The 21,816-nt window shown below is 44.0% G+C and overlaps 1 protein-coding gene across 5 annotated transcripts in view; it reads left to right on the top strand.

The window, feature by feature from the left end:
• sfi1 (SFI1 centrin binding protein) overlaps positions 1–21,816 on the top strand; it is a 166,049-nt gene that overhangs the window by 129,239 nt on the left and 14,994 nt on the right. For 4 of the 5 annotated variants that reach the window (XM_085962021.1, XM_085962020.1, XM_085962022.1 and 1 more), the window contains exons 26-29: positions 5,431–5,607; positions 7,018–7,304; positions 10,785–10,880; positions 20,102–20,441. In XM_085962021.1, coding sequence (XP_085818147.1) covers positions 5,431–5,607; positions 7,018–7,304; positions 10,785–10,880; positions 20,102–20,441 — 900 coding nt within the window. The remainder of the gene's footprint in view (positions 1–5,430; positions 5,608–7,017; positions 7,305–10,784; positions 10,881–20,101; positions 20,442–21,816) is intronic. The other variant, XM_085962024.1, reaches the window with a different exon arrangement.

The raw sequence follows: 21,816 nt of genomic DNA, 5'->3' as shown, positions 1-21,816 counted from the left end.
CCGGTAAATACTGATCAGTCGGATCATGGAACAAGTTAAACTGGAACAAAACTGATTGTTATTGATAACCTTCAGGCAAGACATGAACACCCCATTTGCAGTAGCAATCATTAGGAAAATTGGAGGTGCCAGACAGAACTCTGGACGATGAACAGAGGCAGCAACAATGCCCAGTCAATGGCTGCCACTTGCTGTACCAGTAGTGCATTGGTTTTACCAGCATTTCCCAGTTCTATGAATGATCTTTAAATGTTTGAAGCTCTGGGAGAAAAAAACATTGAAACTGTTTAACACCCTAACCTAAATGGTTTTTCACCTCCTAGATTGCTGAGTACTTGCAGTGGAGGCACCATATTGTTGAGCACTGGTATATTTTTTGTATTACTGTTATGAAGAGGAGCTCGAGCTCTTGGAGCAGTTGGGGTGCTGGTGGCCATGCTCTTGGTTGCTGCCTTCTCCCTCTTGTTAATGAGTTTCCCTTTTAGTCTTCTCCTTTCAAGGTAGAACAACCCACGTTCTTTCAGTCTCTCCTTCTAACTTCCTTGAGTTGAAAGAATTGAATGCACCATCCTTCAGCATTATCTCTCTCTTGTTAAGTTCTGTGGTCCTACTCCTACCTATCCAAATTTAGCCAGCAACAACCTCTCTTCCCAGCCCTGCACATCACCTCTGAAGTCCCCCAAGGATCTATCCTTGGCTCCCTGCTCTTCCTCATCTACTTGATACCCCTCAGCGACTTCACCCACAGACATGGAATCAGCTTCAGTATGTATGCTGATGACACCCAGTTCTACACCTCCACCGTTTCGCTCAATCCCATGACCATCTTTGTTCCATCGGACTGCCCATCTCAGAGTCGTGGATGAGTAAATTGAACATTGGGAAAACCAAAGTCTTTGTTTTCAACCCCCCCCCGTAAACTCTGCCTCGTTGCCACTGGCTTCACCCCCTCCCTGGTTGCACACTGTGACTGAACCAGGCTGTGCAAAACCTTGGTGTCCTGTTTAGTCCAAACCCCACTTCCTATCCATCAACAAGACCACTTATTTCCACCTTTGCAGCTCTACTCACTTTGACGCTTGCCTCAATCCATCCGCCACTGAAACCGTATTGTTGCACATGCTCTTGTTGTCTTTAGACTTTATTATTCCACTGCCCTGACTGCCAGCCTCCCATCGTCCACTCTCCATAAACACCAACTTGTTCCAAACTCAGCTGTCCATATCTTGTCCCGGTGTAAAACGGGCTGCTGGATCACTGAGCCCGTTTCGCACTACTGACAAAGAGCAATTTCACCCCCAGTATTCTAGGTGAGGCCTAACCAAAGTCTTATACAAGGACAGTACAGTGCTTTTTGTTTTATATTAGATCGACCAAGAAATACATTTGCATTTGCAATAGCCACATAGCACTGGTCGTGAACCTTTTGAGGTTCATGTAATATAAAACCTTGGTCACTTTCCTGCTCAGCAGTCTTTAACTTGGAACCCTGCATGGTGTACTTACGGGTGGCATTAGCCCTCTGCACTTGCATAACACTACATTCATTTATCCATATTAAATGACATCTGCTAGAACCAGGCCGATTCCCCCATTGCATCTTGATATGAATATAGTCATCCAAGGTCCTAACATTTGCAAATCTTTGTATTGTCTGCGAACCTGCGGACAGCTCTTGCAGTGCCTTCATCCCGATCGTTAATGTAAATTGTGAAGAGTAATGGTCCTAACGCCGATCCCTGCAGGACTCCACTTATAACTTGTCTCCACAGAGAACCATCGCCATTAATAATAACCATCTGCCTTTAACAATGCAACCAGTTCCTGAGCCAACCCGAGACCTGCCTGCCAATCCCACAGGACTCTGTCTTATAAAGCAGCCGATTATGTGGCAGCTTGTCAAAAGCTTTTTGAAAATCCAAGTGTACGATTTCAACTGTGATACTTCTGAGGTGTGAAGGCTGTGATTTGAGATGTGGTACCATTTGAAAGGCGTGATGTGACTGATGCGAGCCAAATGCAGGACTTTTATACAGCCCCTTCTGTAGTATTTCTCACCTTGTTCCCTGTTCCAGCTCCAACACTCCATACTCGAGGTTTTGTCTTTGTGACACAAGTAACTATCCACCCTCTGTCTTTGTCCTAACGAGCTTTGGCCTTATGGTCACCTCTTCCTCTGTGGCCAGCTCTGTTTCTGTATTATGGGCTTGTGACTGGTATCTATTCCTTATTGTGTGTAGGGGTAAATGGTAGCTGTGTAGGGGTAAATGGTCGCTATTCAGAGTGGCAGAAGACGGGAAGTGGGGTCCCACAAGGATCAGTGCTGGGACCACTGTTGTTCACAATTTATATTAATGATTTAGACTTTGGAATCGAAAACACAATTTCTAAATTTGCGGATGACACCAAATTGGGGGAGATAGTCAACACTGAGGAGGACTGCAACAAATTAATACATTTGAAGAATGGGCATATAATTGGCAAATGAATTTCAACATGGATAAGTGTGAGGTATTATTAAGAAAAATAAGGAGGTCATATATTACTTAGAAAATAAGAATCCAAATGGGGTAGAGGAGCAAAGGGAGCACAAATACACAAATCGCTAAAAGTTGCGCCGCAGGTCAATAAGGCCATTACAAAAGCAAGCCAAGCCACTAGAGTTTATTTCTAGAGGGATAGAATTAAAAAGTAGAGAAGTTATACTGAACTTGTATCGATCCTCGGTTGGACTACACTTGGAGTACCGAGTACAATTCTGGTCGCCATATTATAAAAAGGATATAGAGGCACTGGAGAGTTTGAAAAAATGATTTACAAGGATGATTCCAGACTGTGAGGTTATACTTATCAGGAAAGGATGAACAGGCTGGGTCTCTCTTCTCTTGAAAAGAGAAGGCTGAGGGGTGACCTAATAGAGGTCTTTAAAATTATGAATGGTTTTGATAGAGTGGATACAGAGAGAGTGTTTCCACTTGTGGGGAAGAGCATAACTAGAGGCCATCAATATAAGATAGTCACCAAGGAATGCAATAGGGAATTCAGAAGAAACTTCTTTCCCCAGAGAGTGGTGAGAATGTGGAACTCACTACCACAGGGAGTGGTTGAGGCGAATAGTATAGATGCATTTAAGGGGAAGCTAGATAAGCATATGAGGGAGAAGGGAATAGCGGGTTATGCTGATAGTTAGATGAGGAAAGACTGGAGGAGGCTCGAGTGGAGCATAAATGCCGGCATGGACTCATTGGTCCGAATGGCCTGTTTCTGTATATTCTGTGATCACCTAACCACATAGCATTTACATCTAGGCGTTTGTAGCGGGCTTGATGGGCAATACAGCCTTTTTCTTGTTCCATGTTTTCACATTTTCTCACTAGGTAGATTACCTATGGACTGTGAAAGAAGTGGGCTTGATCGGTCAAATGTTCCTTTTGCATTTCATGTTTTCCTATGTACCGTTCTTGTGCAGTAGCCTTGTGCTGTATATTTATGGCATTTTTCAAAAATGCACCCCAAATAGAAAGGAGCAGAACTCGAGGTGTGGTACTGCGACCAGAAGATCTCAGGGTTGACCCCTGGCCTTTGCTGAGTTAGTTGATCTGAGCTGAGAATCGGGTAGGGCTCCTGCCCCTGATTGCTATTTAGTGACTCCTGCTGGTAAGTGGATGTTGGGTGAGCTCAGATCAGCATTAGTGTTTATGACCTCCATGGTACAGTAGCTTGTCAACACTATTAATGACATGGGGGAATTGAAATAGATAGTTTTGTGAGGGTGTTGATCCACTAGTCTCTCTTCCACTTGTTCACTTTCACTGTTGCAAATTAGATGTCTTAAGGTAACAAAATGTACAAGGTATTACTTTTTAAGTACAAGATACAGTATTATATTATCACTGTCCCACACAGACCTATAATAATCAGCTGTATAGTAAACAGTGAGTAAAATAGAATACTTGCTGCCTGTATCATTTGCCCCTAATTGGCTTATTTCTTAATAAACACTCTGTGATAATCTCACGGCTATTGCCCTTTCAGTACAAATATTAGCATTAATCTTCATCATAGGGCAATGGAGCCTTTTTGTGTGTCAGTGTCTGTATCTAATTTCCAGCACTCCCATGTTAGGCTTGGCCCTTGTTAAATACAGGATTAAGCTCTCTCTCCACTGTCCCAATATTACCCTAAATCCTGATCTCACTGCTTACTGTACTAGTCTGATTTTTCTGTTTCCCTACACCTGCCATTTTGAGTAAGGTGACTAGTTTACTGCTGAATTCTGGCTAGCTTTGTGTTGTAGGCATGTGTCTGCTAGGTGCTGTATTGGGTTTGCCCAAAATTTCCTTTTATTTATCTCCAGACTAGTGTGTATATGAGCATCGTATTCAGCAGAATTCGCATTAGAATTTGATATGCATGGCTCCAGTATCTATCCTCCTTCAATCTTTGGACAGTTTTCAGAGCTGGTAGGTAGTGGACAAAATGGCTGCCACAGCCCCTGATTCTCCCACAGCACACAGCCAGCTTTTACTCCATACTGTTCTCTCTCCCCAGCCGCTCAACTGCAGCCACTATTTCTCTTGGCATTCAGAACAGGGATGGGCTTTAAGAATCCTGTGCGTTTCTTTAAGAAAAAGAAAATACATTCTGTAAGCTTGCATTTTTTTTGTAGTTTAAAAAAAATGAAAATGTTTAAAGCCAGTTCTGACACAGTGGCCAAGATGCATAAGGATAAATTTAAAAAACCTGTTCTGTAGGGGCTGCAAGCCAATAATGGGGGCAGCTGGTGGGTTTACCTGGGACTCAGGAGTTCTTGTTGGGTGTCCTGGGCTCGGAGCTGATTCAGGACTCCGATCAAGATCTGGAGTGGATATGGGCCAGTTCAGAGTACAGGCAGAGTTTTGGATTTGGGTTACAGTTTAGTGCAGCAGTGCAGTGTGTAAAATTAGTCGGCATGTGTAAAGCCTGTTTGCAATATTTAAAGAACATTGGTACCTTTATTGGCATCAAAGGGAGACTTTAAATCCATCAGTCTTGTGCTAGATCAGAAGGATCCTCTCCTCTGGGGAGGCAAAAGAATTGTTTTCAATCAATCTGTGCATCCAGTTCTATTGGGGTTTGATTTTTTTAAAATATCTGCAAACTTACCTGATTTAGACATGAAAGCTCTCGAGTGAAAGATTGGAATACTACAGTGCTGTAGCAATTCCTACCACTTCATGGACAGCGTTCCCGTCATTTACTGGCAATCTCTAATGCTGTAATCAATTGCTGTCATTATAGAGCTTTTATCTTTGATACTAAACATTGCAATGCTGTCAGTTCCTGAGCCGGTGTCCCCCAGAGCCTGTTTCATCTCTGAAATAAGGAACCTGAAGTAGTACTCTTCCTGTCATTGAGGCCTTCAGTCTCTCCAGCCTGTTTCCTTTTCAGGTTTTCGATGCCTGGCTTATGTATGTACAGGAGCGGCACAGAAAAAAGGTACGCATTGCGAAAGCAGTGGAAAGCTATCGCAGTCGCCTGCTAAGGATGGGAGTGGCTGCGATTCTTCAGTACACCTCTGACATGATGAAGTTACGCAGCCAAATTGCAGCCGAGCATCAGGTGAAGGTAAGTGTGTCTGAAACCGTGCACTCTCTTCAAATTCTGAGTTGTCACCAGCAGATCTCACTGAATCTTTGGCGTCTTTAAGCGATGCCATTTTGCAGATGATACTGTTTCTTTATCTGGTACAACTGTTGGTTGCATCACCACGAGAAAGATCTTTTCAGAAAAACTGAATGGAGTATTTTCTCATCTCTGGCACTCGCCATCATCAAGCACTCCCAGGCCAGGTATAGTCAGTTCCTGAAACTCCCTCCATTCAGCCCCAATCTCAGAAGACTTCTGTCCCTGCACCCCCCCTTACTCCCTGCTGCACCTGCCTGATATTTCCCACTGATTCACCAACCAGTGCTGTGGTCTCTGTGCATAACATTCCCAAATTAGGGAGAGTTTGTGCTGTGACCACCCCCTCCCCAATCCTTTACTGAGGTCTTGTAACGACAGACAGAGAGCTCTGCAGTCAAGGTCTCTTCGGGACCCTCCGCCCCCCCCCCCCCCCAGCACAATAGCGAAGATAGGAGAACCAGGTGCATGGGAACTTCATTTGAGACATCCCAGGACAATGATGGGCCGACTTTTGCTGGAAAAATAACGGCATGTTAACGACGCACGCCGTTATTAATGCTCAAATTGGCCAGCAAGTTCAGGGGATTAAGAGATACACCGTGAGTTGTGCTCAAGTCCTGGCTAATGTTTATCTATGGAGAAATAGAGAGGGAAAGAAAAAAGAGACAAAGGAAAAAAGTAAGAAAAAAGATTACAAATTTGAAATTTTCTAAATCTGTTTAAGAATTTACTACATGCAGGGATCTGATTGGGCCAGAGAGGTTGATTGGCATTGTATTAACAATTATCACATCGTTAAAAAGGTACTTGCACTCTTAATCACCAGCCCATACTTTCTGTAGCTTGTTTAATAGAAAATTAATATGCAAATCCAGCAACAACTTAAAAATAACATGGAGGCTAAGAGCGAGATTCTGTTTGTGCCAGGCAAACAGCGGCGCGGTGTAAATTGACCAGCAACTCACGGTCTATCTCTTAATCCCCTGAATTTGCCGGGCAGTTTGTGCATTAATAACGGCGTGTGTCGGTAACACGCGTTCGTTTTCCAGCAAGATTTGGCCCGTTCTTCTTAGCTTGGGCGATCTTCTGGAGTCACCCAACCCAAGCAGATTGCTGAAGGCAGATGGCTGGTTGAAGGGGACCAAACATGACACTGCAGGTAGTCACTAAGGTGTGCCAAAATAGCGGGCATCTTGTTCTCAGTAAAGTTGCCCGAAACTCTGAATTTTATTCTATTGGTAAAGCTCACCAAGCACAAAGTAAATACAGTACTCTGAAGATTGAGCAATGTATTAATTATAACATACTGCTTAATTCTGCCTTCATCGCTCTTTAAACCTGTCTCCCCAGACTGCTTACAGCCTCCATCAGATTGTCTATCGCTGTGCTATGATCTGGAAGCAAAGAGCGCTCTGCAAGAGAGAGAGGCCAAAGCACAGGTCCACAACTGTGACACGCAAAAAAAACGTGGCTTTCAAGCTTCCAATTGCTGAGGTTTGTAAAGAGAAAGACATCAGTATGAAAACTGGGATCTTGAAGAGTGAATCTCTGAAAAGGGTTTCAAAGGCTGCACCATATCCAATCAGATATGAATTACCAACAATGCTGGCTGTTGGAGACATGGATTTAACCGATTTGTAAGTGAACTGATTACATTTCTATCTGTGTGATAAGGCCGTTGATACTGTGGGACATTGCTACTGAGCTGAAATGGCCATGAGATGAGAGTGTGTGGAGAAACCTAAAGATTACAGAGAGCGACTTCTCACAAACTGATCAAATTCCTTTTGAAAAGCTATCCTAACTCTGGTTTGCCAATGTAGAAAAAATGGATTCAAACTGTTTTTGGAAAGTGAGGAGGTCAGCTAGCCCTGATATAGCAACATTATGTATGAGAGGTTATCATTGAGATTGTAAAAAGTATTGTTCAGACCCCATCTGGAGCACTATGTTTAGTTCCAGTCACCTAATATAGGAAATATATTAATACCTGTGAAAGAATGCAGAGGTGAGCATTCAAGATGATTTTAATATTAAATATTCTAGTATGTTTCAGCTGAACCAAATTGGGACCAAAGTTCTTGCAGTGAGGGTATATAGGATAGAGGGGCAAGATCTACACCAACACCTAGGTGGGCGTACAAATTTTAAAAAGGATAACTTTTAAAAGGAACAACTTTAAGAGAATGAGGGCAGAGCTTAAAATAAATGAATGGGGGGGGGGGGGGCGGCAAGAGGACAAATGAAATACCTTTAATGACATACAACTTTAAAAATACAAATAGTAAAAGGGTAGCCAAAGGAAGGGTGTGGCCGACTGAGGACCAAAAAGGAGATCTTCTTGTGGAGGCAGAGGACATGGCTGAGGCACTAAATGAGAGCTTTGCTTCTGTCTTCACTGGAGAAGAGGATGCTGCCAATGTAGCAGTAAAGAAGGAGGAAGCAGTTGTGATATTGGATAGAATAAAAATAGATGAAGAGATACTTAAAAGGTTGGCAGTCCTCAAAGTGGAAAATTCACCTGGTCCGGATGGGATGCATCATAGGTTGCTGAGAGAAGCAAGCGTGGAAATTGCGGAGGCTCTGGTCATAATCTTCCAATCCTCCTTGTACATGGGGGCGGTGCCAGAGGACTGGAGGATTGCAAATGTTACACCCCTGTTCAAAAATTGGAGAGGGATAAACCCGGCAACGATAGGCCAGTCAGCTTAACGTCGGTAGTGGGGATCTTTTAGAAGCAATAATTCGGGACAAATTTAATTGACATTTGGAGAAGTGTGGGCTAATAAATGAAAGTCACCACGTATTTGTTAAAGGCAAATTGCGTTTGACTAACTTGATTGAGTTCTTTGAAGTAACGGAGCGGGTTGATGAGGGTCGTGCGGTTGATGTGTATATGGATTTTCAAAAGGCATTTGACAAAGTACCACATAATAGACTTGTTAGCAAAATTAATGCCCATGGGATTAAAGGAGCAGTGGCAACCAACGTTCCCTATAAGCCGCGCTGCCGCGCAACTCTACCAGTTCCGCACAGCCCGGGACCGGCTTTTTCAATGTTAAGTTTTGCGCATGCATGAAATTTGTGAATGGGCCACGCACCCAAAAAAAAATTAGGGGGAGCATTGGTGGCAACATGGATACAAAATTGGCTAAGATAAGGGGTCTCAAATTTTTGCTTCTGAGACCCTCCTCCCGTGTTATAAAAATTCCACAGACCCCCTGCAACACAAAACAATAACAATAGCTTATATTTATATAGTTCCTTTAATGTAGCAAACTGTCCCAAGGCGCTTCACAGCAGCGTTATCAAACAAAGTTTGACACCGAGCCACATGAGGTATTGGGGCAGATGGGTAGGTTTTAAGGAGCAGCTGAAGGCACGACCACCAATAGTGGAGCGATTAAAATTGGGGATGCTCAAGAGGCCAGAATTGGAGGAGTGCAGAGATCTTGGAGGGTTGTAGGGCTGGAAGAGATTACAGAGATAGGGAGAAGTGAGGCCAAGAGAGGGATTTGAAAACAAGGATGAGAATTTTGAAATCGAGGCGTTGCTGAACCGGGAGCCAATGTAGGTCAGCGAGCACAGGAGTGAATGGTACTTGGTGTGAGTTAGGACACGGACAGCAGAGTTTTAGATTACCTCAAGTTTACGGAGGGTAGAATGTGGGAGGCTGGCCAGGAGTGCATTGGAATAGTCAAGTCTAGAGGCAACAAAGACATGGATGAGGGTTTCAGCAGCAGGTGAGCTGAGGCAGGGGCTGAGTCGGTTATTTTACCGAGATGGAAATAGGTGGTCTTAGTGATGGCACGGATATGTGGTCAGAAGCTCATCTTGGGGTCAAATATGACACCAAGGTTGCGAGCAGTCTGGTTCAGCCTCAGACAGTTGGCAGGGAGAGGGATGGAGTCGGTGGCTAGGGAACAGAGTTTGATTCCTTGGAGCTTGGTAATGAGGAATAGAAAAATTCAGAATCTTCAGCCTTGAAAGGAGGCAGCAAATGAGAGAGGACCTGATCGATATATTAGATACTAAGTGGAATAGGAAAGATTAACCAGGACCATGCTTTCAAGTTAAATATGACAAGAGGACATTCAAGTTTTCTAAGTTGTTACGGGGATTAATTTGTTATGGGGATTGATGAAGTTGATTGAGAAAAGTTCACTGCAGTGAAGGTTCATATACTGGGGACAGAAGAAGTTAGGAGTATGAAGGGAAGTCTGGTGGAATGTTTTCACTCAAAGGGTAGTAGAGTTGAGGAATCCGTTACCAGGAAAGGCCAGTGAAGCAGACACTGTAACTGGTTTCAAGATGCAACTAGATATGTTTCTGGAGAATGAAGGGATTGAGGGACATAGCGAGAGAGTGGGTGGGTTTGGCTGGGCCGAATGACTTTTTCCTGCTCCTAAAACTCTTAGACTATTAGACAGGATACCAACATTTTGTGGAGTGGTATCATTGGGACTTAATGAAAGTTCAGGATTATTTGGTTATAGGTCCAGGACGCAAGACTGCACTGTAGCTTTGTGATCATCTCACTATTTTGCCAACATTTCTAGCAACACACGAGTATGGGCTGTAATGTCCTATGTGTGCATGTGCTGCACGTTTATTCTGCGCACCTCCTAGAAGCAAGTTTAGATTGATATAAGTGGAAGTCTAGTATCAGGTTGCCCTCTCTCCCAATCAGAGATGGTGAGGGAAGAACTATAAAAGAGGAAGGAGAAAAATAACTTATAAAAAGATTGTCTTGCATCACACCCTCTCGCCCCCTCTTCCCCCCCCCACCCCCCCCCCCCCTCAAAGTCAGAAATTAAAAACAGGCGGATAATTGGCAGTGCATGGATGGGGCAGCAAGTTGGGACACCATGTGGTACAGAAAATGTGGGTGCCTCACCTTGGGGTAAATTGCATTATTGCAAATTCCTCATTGGGTGCACCAAGAACAGCATTGGTGCGGAGTTGAGATGGGCTGAGAGCACCCAGCGAATTAAGTGTAGCACAGAGTGTTCTGAAAAGATTCAGAGGGAAGGAACTTAATCGCAATTTATACAGAGGAAAGAATATGGCAACCATCTCCTTTTGAAGATTAATTCAGTCCTCTGTTGTACCAATAGACACCTTGCACGTCAGGCGAGATTGCAGCCAAGAAGACCAGGGTTCCTGTTCGAATCGTTGCAAAAGAAAGATCTTCTGGACAGTATCAACAACAGGTATGAATATCTATGGGAAGAACAGGCCGATGTGGTTAATCGTTCCAAGCCATAGGGTACTCACTAATTCATCAAGAAGCACAAAGTTGAGCAGTGGGTCTCTCTCACGTACCTACAGTAAAACAATTCCATGTACTACACGTTTTCCACTATCTCCCATCTCTCTATCCCCCTCTCCTGTTCTCCCTCCGGATTTTCATCCCCCTCCATATCCTCAACTCCGACCCCTTCCTCTTTCTCTCCTTTCTGCTCTCCCTTTTCCATCCCCCTCCACTATTCCACCTTCCCCTCCCATTTTCCCTCCCTCTTCACCACCTATAATCCCCCCATTGTTTGATCTGACACCAAATATAGTTGCAACTAAACTGTTTATTGTGTTCCACCGAGTCTTGACACATTCAATGTAGCAGTAGTCATACAGAAAAATAAATAATAATATCCTGCTATCTGGGTAGAGGCGTAACCATCGTTGATTCTCTCACTTTTGTCTCTACAAATTGTGAAGGAAAGCTCAAGATCTTTATAGGCCACTAGTCACGTGCACTGCCTTCGATGATTCATTATGGCATGGTGCAAGTTATTGTGAACAAGACTCTCAGAAATTAGTTAGTTCCTGACAAAACAGCAGATGGCCAATCTTGTTTACTATCGTGGGCCTATTTGTCCCACTTCCTATCACTATTTTGTCTCATTTCCTATTTCAGTACCCTTATTAAGCAGTCCTTGCCAACAAAAGACCTTCTCCTTGCTGACAAAACTCTTTCTTTCTAAATGTATTCCATACCCTGAAGTATCCTGGAAATGAAAAACTTAACCATTTTATTAATTCTAGCTACAGTACAAATCTATAAGTCAAAAGAAAGCAAAAACATTGATTATGAGATTAAACCTAATCTTAATCCCATGTATTTAAGAATAGGGTATCTTACACCTTCTCTCCAACTTCCACTCCCCTCTCTCTAATTTCCCCCTGTCCCCCCTTCCCTCTCCCCATTTCGTCCTCTCCCTTCCCTTTCCTCCCTCCCATTTCGGCAGCAGCTCTACTGTGACTAAAGTTTGGACTGACCACTGGTGTTTGAGCAAGAATTAATTAGTGAGGATATGAGAGCATTAATTAGTGATGTAGAGGCGTTAAGTAAAAGATTTTCAATTAATGTTCATCCAACAAAGCAGACAGCAGAATTCAAGCCTCGTCTTTCCCCCGTCTCAGTTTTGATGCCAAGGGTCATAGGTGTGGGGGAGGAGCCCTTTTCTGACTACCATTGTATTGTGAACCATAAGGAAGAGCTTAAAAGAAAATGACTCAGTGCTGTGTTTAATGCAGCTGACACCCTGACAATGCAGTGAAGGCTTTAAAACACTTCTTTAGACTGAGCACTGTTGATTTGATGGACTTTGTTTTGAGACACTGAGTCACTGCGTAATTGTGCTCTTTGATGGTCATCATTTTTATTCCTCATATAAGCCTTTCACAACAAGATTGTTTTGATATCTCCAAGCATTCATCAGCAGCCGTTTTCTAGCTTGTGTGCCTTGCTACAGACAATAGCATTTCCTTCAGCCTTCCACAATGACATGAGGTGGATCAAACTGAATAACTGCCCTGCATAATTGGCAAGTATGACTGCATCACCAAGCTGCAGGAATTCAACCTGAGTCGGCACCGTTATCAGATTTAGGGGCTTCCATTTGGCTTGCAGGTGAAAAAAAAGTATAAATGTAAGTGTATAATACATATGTATGACCTATTGAGTGATGATGGAAGCCCTTGTAATAGCGTCATCACGTTGTAATGCTTCATGCATGAGCCTAAACCGTGAGCACCAGCAGGATATTCGACTACAGAGGGCATCACCATCACGCTAGATCCTGCTCTCGCCTGATATCCACAAGTACTTCCCAGCAGGAGTCAGCGGATAGTGATCAGACACTGGATCCTGGATAATTTTATTTCCCCTCACCAACTTGAGGGCCCTGAGGCCAACTGTAACAACTCAAACTATGACCCAGCTGAGAGCTAACTCACCAGCAGACCAGGGATCAAACCTGGGACCTACCAGTTAGTGTGACTTAGTACCATTTTCAGGACCATTGGTTTATGATGATTGAATAAGTGAAATTCTGTTTTATCACATGGGATTCAGGGATATCTACCTGTATTTTGGGAATTGTTTTCTCGGATTCTATCCATTTTCCATTAAAAACCTGAAATAAGAACATAAGAAATAGAAGCAGGAGTCGGCCATTCGGCCCTTTGAGCCTGCTCTGTCATTCAATAAGATCATGGCTGATCTACCTCAACTCTACTTTCTTGCACTATCCCCATATCCCTTGGCTCCCTTAGTATTCAAACATCTATCCATCTGTCTTGAATATACTCAATGGCTGAGCATCCACAGCCCTCTGGGGTAGAGAATTCCAAAGATTCACCACCCACTGAGTGAAGAAATTTCTCCTCATCTCAGTCCTAATTGGCTGACCCCTTATTCTGAGACTGTGACCCCCCTAGTTCTGGACTCCCCAGCCAGGGGAAACATCCTCCCAGCATCTACCCTGTCAAGCCCCTTAATAATTCCCCATTATAATTTCTCCTGGCTCTGCCTGTATGGGTCCCACATTTACTTTTACTTTCTATCAATTACTTGGTCATCCTTTGCTGAACTCTATAAACCTCCCAATCCTCAGGCTTTATCAGCCTCTTCCTTTAATCTAATACTATCTTTAATGTCTCTTGTTAGCCACGGTTGGACCACTTTTCCTGTGGGGTTTTTATTCCTTAAGGGAATAATTTGCATAATTTGTTGCGAATTATGAATTGTTTCTATAAATGTTTGCCATTGCTTATGTACTATCATATCTTTTAATGTAGTTTCCCAACCTACCGTAGCCAATTCGCCCTTCATATCTACGTAGTTTGCTTGTTCAGATTTAAGACCCTAGTTTCTGACTTAACATTTTATGTTGAGTTTGAGAGTGATTTAGTTATCATATTATGATCACTGCACCCCAGAGGCTGCTTTACTACAAGATTATTAATGAACCCTGTCTCATTGCACAATACTAGATCTAAAATAGCATGTTCCCTAGTTGGTTTCTTGACATACTGTCTAGAAAACTATCTTGAATGCATCCATGAACTCCTCCTCTGCACTATTACTGCAAACTTGGTTTGCCCAGTCTATATGAAAATTAAAGTACCTCATGATTACTGTATTACCCTTGTTACATGCACCTCTAATTTCCTGATTTATACTGTGCCTGACACGACAACTACTGTTCGGGGGGCCTATAAACTACTCCCACCAGTGTTTTCTGCCCCTTGTTGTTTCTTAGCTCCACCCAAAGTGATACTAAATCTTGATTTTCCAAGCTAAGATCCTTTCTCTCTACTGTCTTTATCAGGGCTAGTCCTCCCCCCCCCCCCCCCCCCCCCCCTTTTCCATTTTGTCTATCCTGGAATATGTAGTAGTTTTGATTATTACCATTGTGGGCTTTGATGTTCATGGCTGGAGGCTGTAATGGACCTACTCTACATGCTTCTCTGCTCTCCCAACACTGTGTGCATGGCCCTGCATTAGGAGGTCACTTTATGGTCTCCTCCTGACTGTACACACACTTTTTGTCAAATTTCGTGTCTCCTCCGAGTCAAGGTTGTGATTCAAGCCCTAATCCAGAGATCTGAAAGAAAGAACTTGCAATTATTTAACGCCTTTGACAACCTGAGGATGTCCCAAAGCACTTTACAGCCAATTTTGAAAGTACTTTTGAAGTGTAGTTCAAGTCTCTGGAGTGGGACCTGAACCATGACCTTCTGATTTAGAGGCGTGAGTGCTACTGACAGAGCACCACTCATCGCATCATCGAGGCTGGAACGGCTGTCGTTCAGATGAGATGTTAAACTGCAGCTTTGACTGCCCCCTCAAGCTGATGTAAAAACAAAATTCTGTGGCACGATTTAAAGAAGAGCAGGAGAGTTCCCCCGGAGTCCTGGCCAATATGTATCCCTCAATCAATATCACAAAAACAGATTATCTGCTTATTTATCTCATTGCTGTTTGTGGGACTTTGCTGTGTGCACATTGGTGCCATTTTTCCCTACAGTACAACAGTTACAGCACATCAAAGGCTGTGAATCATTTTGAGACGTCTTGAGGTTGTGAAAGGCGCTATATAAATGGAAGTTTGTTGAGGCCTTCCTTTCTTTCCTTCCTTCCATCTGCAAATATTTTTGACTTCTATGTGTTTGGATTCAGTGCATTAATCATTGTTTCAGTTTATCCTGATGTTCTTCCCTCCTTTCCAGTGGGAACAGTCCGTAATTGCTGGCCATCTTCCAGTACCTCGCACAAGTCCGCATTCTTCCTGTGCAAGCTTAGACTTAGCGCATTGGTTGGCTATTGACTGTGAAGGTCAGCACAACTGAGCCTGATCCCGATCTTGCCCAACATCCATCCGCGCACTTTCCTGCAGAGGCCACTGGTTAGCAATCAGTAATGAGAACCCTGGCTGAGTTAATTTTTTCTACTCCCTAACCTCGTCGTTGCACTCCTACCGCCTCGCTGGCTGAGGTCAGCTACCTCAGTAGATACAGGGAATAAAACCTATTTGGCTGACGGCAGCAGACAGTGCCTTTGCCTAGGTGCTAGTACTGAAGTTCTGACTTGTTTATGTACTGTGTAAGAGCTGTACACTATTAGATGGAAACGACGCCATTTTGTGGTACACAGTGAGCCATTTTTTTTGATCTACCATTTCGTAAACTAAATACAAGTTTGGTGGGTGACATTGAGCAGTCTGCTTGATCAGGAAGTGACTCATTGTACCAGCACCAGCGGCATTGCAGCTTTTTCCTGAAGAAGATACAATTGAACAGCGTCCACCCCCATCCAGTTCTCAGCTGGGAAATGCTGTGCTGTACAGAGCAGGACTTCACAGGCTTGATCCCTGGTCTGAGTTAGCTGATCTCGAGGAGTGTCCTGGGGCACCCATTGGGTTGGTAGGGGGGACCAATTCAGTCAGGGTCCACTCCTGGTGGCTGCCTAGTGACTCCTGGTGGAAAATGCCAGTGTGTAGATGCAAGGGTTGGTGCGAGAACAAGATCGGGTTGCCCCTTCGTGAGTAGCCCAGTGACGCTCGCTGTTTATGTCAGATCACCGGGCGACTGAGAGGACGTAAGCACAAAACAAAATCGAAGGGCCTTTCAAGCTGAGGCACACTCGAGTATCTCCTATCAGCGAGAGAGCAGTGCTGTGGAGGAATAGGCACAGTTTGCTTACCCTCTGAAGTAAGGAAGGTGCAGGACACATGAGATCTCAGAGTAAGAAGGGAAGAAAATAACTTCCAAACAAAAAACAGTGGAATGTAGTATCTTCCTACTGCTAGCAGAAAGAAGAAGCAAGCACCCTGCCCAAAGATTGTAAGTTGCTTCTTACTGACACTACTAGTTTAGGAATCTGGGAACCATGAGTTTAATCTCCTTCATTAGTTGTCTTTGAAACATCAGTATAAGCAATAGAGTTTCCTTTTCTTTTGCGGTTGCTGACTAGGTAGAGGGCGATTTCACCAGTTGTGCACTCTTGGTGGGTTAGGGTTCCACCGGGCGTAGACTCTTGGTGGGGTACGGTTCCAGCAGGTGTGGATTCTTGGTGGGGTAGGGTTCCAGCAGGTGTGGACTCTTGGTGGGTGTGGTAAACCACTGTTATTGTTATTCACTGTTGTTGTTGTTACTGCACACTGTTGTACCTATGCATGCCTCAACATGTCTCGGCTGGCTCCACCCACAGGCCCAGGTATAAAGGTGATTGACCTGCAGCCCCCTGCCTTCTTGGAACCCAGTCAACCACGAGAGGCATGCTCTTTTCTTTGCTAATAAAAGCCTTTAGTTACTCTCCTAACTCTCCGTCTTTTATGAGTAATTGATAGCGCATCAGTGGGGTAAGGTTCCAGCGGGTGTGGAATCTTTGTGAGGTTGGGTTCCAGCAGGTGTGGACTCTTGGTGAGGTAGGGTTTGATCTAATAGCCATTACAGAGACGTGGTTGCAAGGTGGCCAAGGTTGGGAACTAAATGTTCCAGGGTTCTTGACATTTTGAAAAGACAGGCAGAATGGAAAAGGAGGTGGAGTAGCCCTGATAATAAAGAATGACATAAGGACAGTAGCGAGAAAGGATCTCGACTCAGAAGATCAGGAAGTAGAATCAGTATGGGTGGAGATAAGGAATAACAAGGGGCAGAAAACACTGGTAGGGGTAGTATGTAGGACCCCTAACAGTAGCTATACTATTAGACAGAATATTAATCAAGAAATAGTAGGAGCTTGCAACAAAGGTAATGCAATAATCTTAGGGTACTTTACTCTTCATATAGACTGGACAAATCAAATTGGCAAAGGTTGTCTGGAGGACGAGTTCATGGAATGCATTCGGGACAGTTTCCTGGAACACTATCATGGAACCAACCAGGGAACAGGCTATTTTAGATCTTGTATTGTGTAATGAGACAAGGTTAATTAACAACTCATAGTAAAGGATCCTCTAGGGCAAAGTGATCATAATATGATAGAATTTCATCTTAATTTTGAGAGTGACTTGCCTAAGCCTGAAACTAGAGTCTTAAACTTAAATAAAGCCAATTACATAGGTATGAGTTGGCTAAGGTAGATTGGAAAAATAGATTAAAAGGTATGGTGATAGATAAGCAGTGGCTAGCATTTAAAGAAATATTTCATAAATCTCAACAAAAATACATTCCATTGAGAAACAAAAACTCCACAGGAAAAGTGATCCAACCGTGACTAACTGAAGAAGTTAAGAATAGCATTAGATTGAAAGAAGCAGCTTATAATGTTGCAAAGAATAATAGTAAGCCTGAGGATTGGGAGAGTTTCAGAAACCAGCAAAGGTTGCCCAAAAAATTGATAGAAAGGGAAAAAATAGAATATGACAGAAAACTAGCAAGAAATATAAAAGCAGATTGTAAGAGTTTCTACAAGTATGTAAAAAGGAAAAGAGTAGCAAAAGTAAACATTGGTCCCTTAGGGGCTGAGACTGGAGAAATTATTATGGGGAATAAGGAAATGGCAGAAACGTTAAACAAATATTTTGTATCTGTCTTCACAGTAGAAGACACAAAAAGCATACCAGAAATGGTGAGGAACTTAACGTAATTAATATAAGTAGAGAAAAAGTACTAGAGAAACTAATGTGACTAAACGCCGACAAATCCCCTGGACCTGACGGCCTACATTCTAGGGTTCTAAAAGAGGTGGCTGAAGAGATCGTGGATGCATTGGTTTTGATCTTCCAAAATTCCTTAGATTCTAGAACGATCCCAGTGGATTGGAAGGTCGCAAATGTAACACTGCTATTCAAGAAAGGAGGGAGAGAAAGAACAGGGAACTACAGGCCAGTTAGCCCGACATCAGTCGCGGGAAAATGCTGGAATCCATTGTTAAGGAAGTGGTATCAGGGCACTTAGAAAATCATAACATGATTAGGCAGAGTCAGCGTGGTTTTATGAAAGGGAAATCGTGTTTGACAAATTTATTAGAGTTTTTTGAGGATGTAACTAGCAGGGTAGATAAAGGGGAACCAGTGGATGTAGTATATTTGGATTTCCAAAAGGCATTCGATAAGGTGCCACATAAAAGGTTATTACACAAGATTAGGGCTCATGGGGTTGGGGTAATATAGTAGCATGGATAGAGGATTGGTTAACGGACAGAAAACAGAGAGTCGGGATAAACAGATCTTTTTCAGGTTGCCAGGCTGTAACTAGTGGGGTGCCGCAAGGATCAGTGTTGGGGCCTCCGCTATTTACAATCTATATTAATGACCTAGATGAAAGGACCAAGTGTAATGTATCCAAGTTTGCTGATGATACAAAGCTCGGTGAGACAGTAAGATGTGAGAACACAAAGAATCTGCAAAGGGATATAGATAGACTAAGTGAGTGGGCAGTTAGGTGGCAGATGGAGTATAATGTAGGGGAATGTGAGGTTATTCACTTTGGTAGGAAGAATAGAAAAACAATATTTTTTAAATGGTGAGAAACTTTCAAATGTTGGTGTTCAGAGAGATTTGGGTGTCCTCGTGCAAGAAACACAGAAAGCTAGCATGCAGGTACAGCAAGCAGTAAGGAAGGCAAATGGCATGTTGGACTTTATTGCAAGGGGGTTGGAGTGTAAGAGTAAGGAAGTCTTGCTACAATTGTACAGGGTCTTGGTGAGACCACACCTGGAGTACTGTGCACAGTTTTGGTCTCCTTATCTAAGGAAGGATATACTTGCCTTGGAGGCGGTGCAATGAATGTTCACTAGATTGATTCCTGGGATGAGAGGGCTGTCCTATGATGAGAGATTGTGTAGAATGGGCCGATACTCTCTGGAGTTTAGAAGAATGAGAGGTGATCTCATTGAAACATACAAGATTCTGAAGGGGATTGACAGGGTAGATGCTGAGAGGTTGGGTCCCCTGGCTGGAGTGTCTAGAACTAGGGGGCATAGTCTCAGGATAAGGGGTAGGCCAGTTAAGACTGAGATGAGGAGGAATTTCTTCTCTGAGGTTTGTGAATCTTTGAAATTCTCTACCGCAAAGGGCTGTGAATGCTGAGTCTTTGAGTATAGTCAAGGCTGAGATCGATAGATTTTTGGACTCTAGGGGAATCAAGGGATATGGCGATCGGGCGGGAAAGTGTAGTTGAGGTCGATGATCAGCCATGATCTTATTGAATGGCAGAGCAGCCCTGACCTACTCCTGCTCTTATTTCTTATGTTCCAGCAGGCGTGGACTCTTGGTGGGGTAGGGTTCCAGCAGGCGTGGACTCTTGGTGAGGTAGGGTTCCAGCAGGCGTGGACTCTTGGTGGGGTAGGATTCCAGCAGGCGTGAACTCTTGGTGGGGTAGGGTTCCAGCAGGCGTGGACTCTTGGTGGGGTAGGGTTCCACCAGGCGTGGACTCTTGGTGGGGTAGGGTTCCACCAGGCGTGGACTCTTGGTGGGGTAGGATTCCAGCAGGCGTGGACTGTTGGTGGGGTAGGGTTCCACCAGGCGTGGACTCTTGGTGGGGTAGGATTCCAGCAGGCGTGGACTAATTATACAGTTCAGTTCCAGCATTGACAGTGGCTTCCAGTCGCTATTTGCTGATGTAATTTCCAGGTTAATGTTGAAATACTGAATTATTAACACACAACTAATAATTTATAATTAAGTATTTTTATTGGTTTCAGTGGCAATGCATTGAGACTGGACTCCCCAGTGTCGACTACGACTGATCTGTCAGTAGTCAAAATGGTGACTCCAACACAAACCAAACCCCTTGACGTAAGGGATCACACCCGTCGAAGTGACTATTCTGAGAACGATGCCACTGATGATGCTTCCTGTCAACCATTACGTACATCAGAAGAGGCAGAGAATCTACTATCTGTGCAGCCACAGGCTTCCTTTCCCATTGTCCGCTTTGTTCCTTCGAGGACAGCCATGGATAACCAGCAGAAGCCGCCAGTGCCAAAGGAACTCCTCCTGCCCCCGTCGGCATTCCTGTTGCTTGGGAAGGAGAATGTGAATGTAAGCCACTGTTACTCATCTGTGTGTTTTTTTGCCAATATTCTCCCCTCTTCTGAAGACATCTGATACCTCACCTTGGTTCCATATGTGCAAGCTTGGATACTAAGGCCGGGATATCTACTCCTTTTCCCTCCAGCTCACGACGTTCCTCCCCACTGACTTTAATGGGCAGAAACTTGCAGTCTGAGCGCTGAAGTGTAAAACACTGGCCTAAGTGTCGGAGGAGGAGCTATTGGCTTTGTCTACTAGCACACAAACTCGACTTATCGGGAGCACCTTGTATGCATTACATCAGTAAAATGGGGGTTTTTGTTTGGGAAATTGAGAATGTGTAAGGGCCTGAGGTCAGTTTCCATATATATGCTGGTGACACCCAGCTCTACCTCACCGCTTGATTCCATGACTGTCATTGTGCTGTCTGATATCGTATGTTGGATGACTTAGAGCTTCCTTCAGTTAAACATCAACTGAACCGAAGCCGGCCAATTAATTTCCCCTACAGAATCTTTTTGCCCCAGACACTGATTCAGTCTCCCTCGCTGGCTGTTTACTCAGACAGAACCTGTGGTGTGCCAGACAGTGAGCTGAGCTTTGGACCTCACCTCGGGTCCATCATGAAGAATGCTTATTTCTACTTCCCAGAACCTCAACCACTTGCCTCACCCCACCAGTGCTGAAACATTCACCCACGCCTTTGTCACCTCAAGGCTCAATTACTGCAGTGCCCTCCTGGCCAGTCTCCCCTGTTCATAAACTGCAACTCACCCAGAACTCTGTGGCTCGGTTCTTATCCTAAAGCACACCTCCAGCGGTCCTTGGCTCTTGCTGTGCATAAAATGTCTGCAAAGTAACCCAACAACAATGACTACAGTTCAAAGAGCAATTCATTGTATGTGAAATACTTTGGGACGAGTTCAGTACGCAGAAGATGCCATACAAATGTAGATTCTTTCCATGTGTAGTGAGTCGCTGAACCAGACGGAGCTGGGAGGTCCAAGGCAGCCGTTCCCAGCTGGGTTGGCTGTGGAGCTCTGCACTTGGCCTCAGCAAGCCTGGTGTTGGGAGGGCTGACTTGGCCAGGGTGCCTTCCCATTCCCCCTGTTCAGTTCCCCTTCTGGAAACATTAAGATTGAATGGGGTGGACGGATTGAGTGATTGGATTGGGTTTGGCTGTGATGCCTCTGTTGTCAAGGCTCATACACGAGGTAACTGAGATTAAGCAGCATCCATAAAACTATACCTCAGCAAGGAGGCGGTGCCTTAAGGATAGGGAGAGAATTGGGGGAAACCACAAATCTGACCTCCGTGCTTCTATATGGACATCAAGTGGTAGTTCTTATGGTTTTGCCAGTGAAACATCTCTGCAGTAGTACTC

The sequence above is a fragment of the Somniosus microcephalus genome, chromosome 19 (genome assembly GCF_052327205.1).
Source record: "Somniosus microcephalus isolate GS21.2 chromosome 19, FLI_Smic_1.0, whole genome shotgun sequence".
NCBI classification, from domain to species: Eukaryota; Metazoa; Chordata; class Chondrichthyes; order Squaliformes; family Somniosidae; genus Somniosus; species Somniosus microcephalus.
This window is presented reverse-complemented; position numbering and strand designations above follow the sequence as displayed.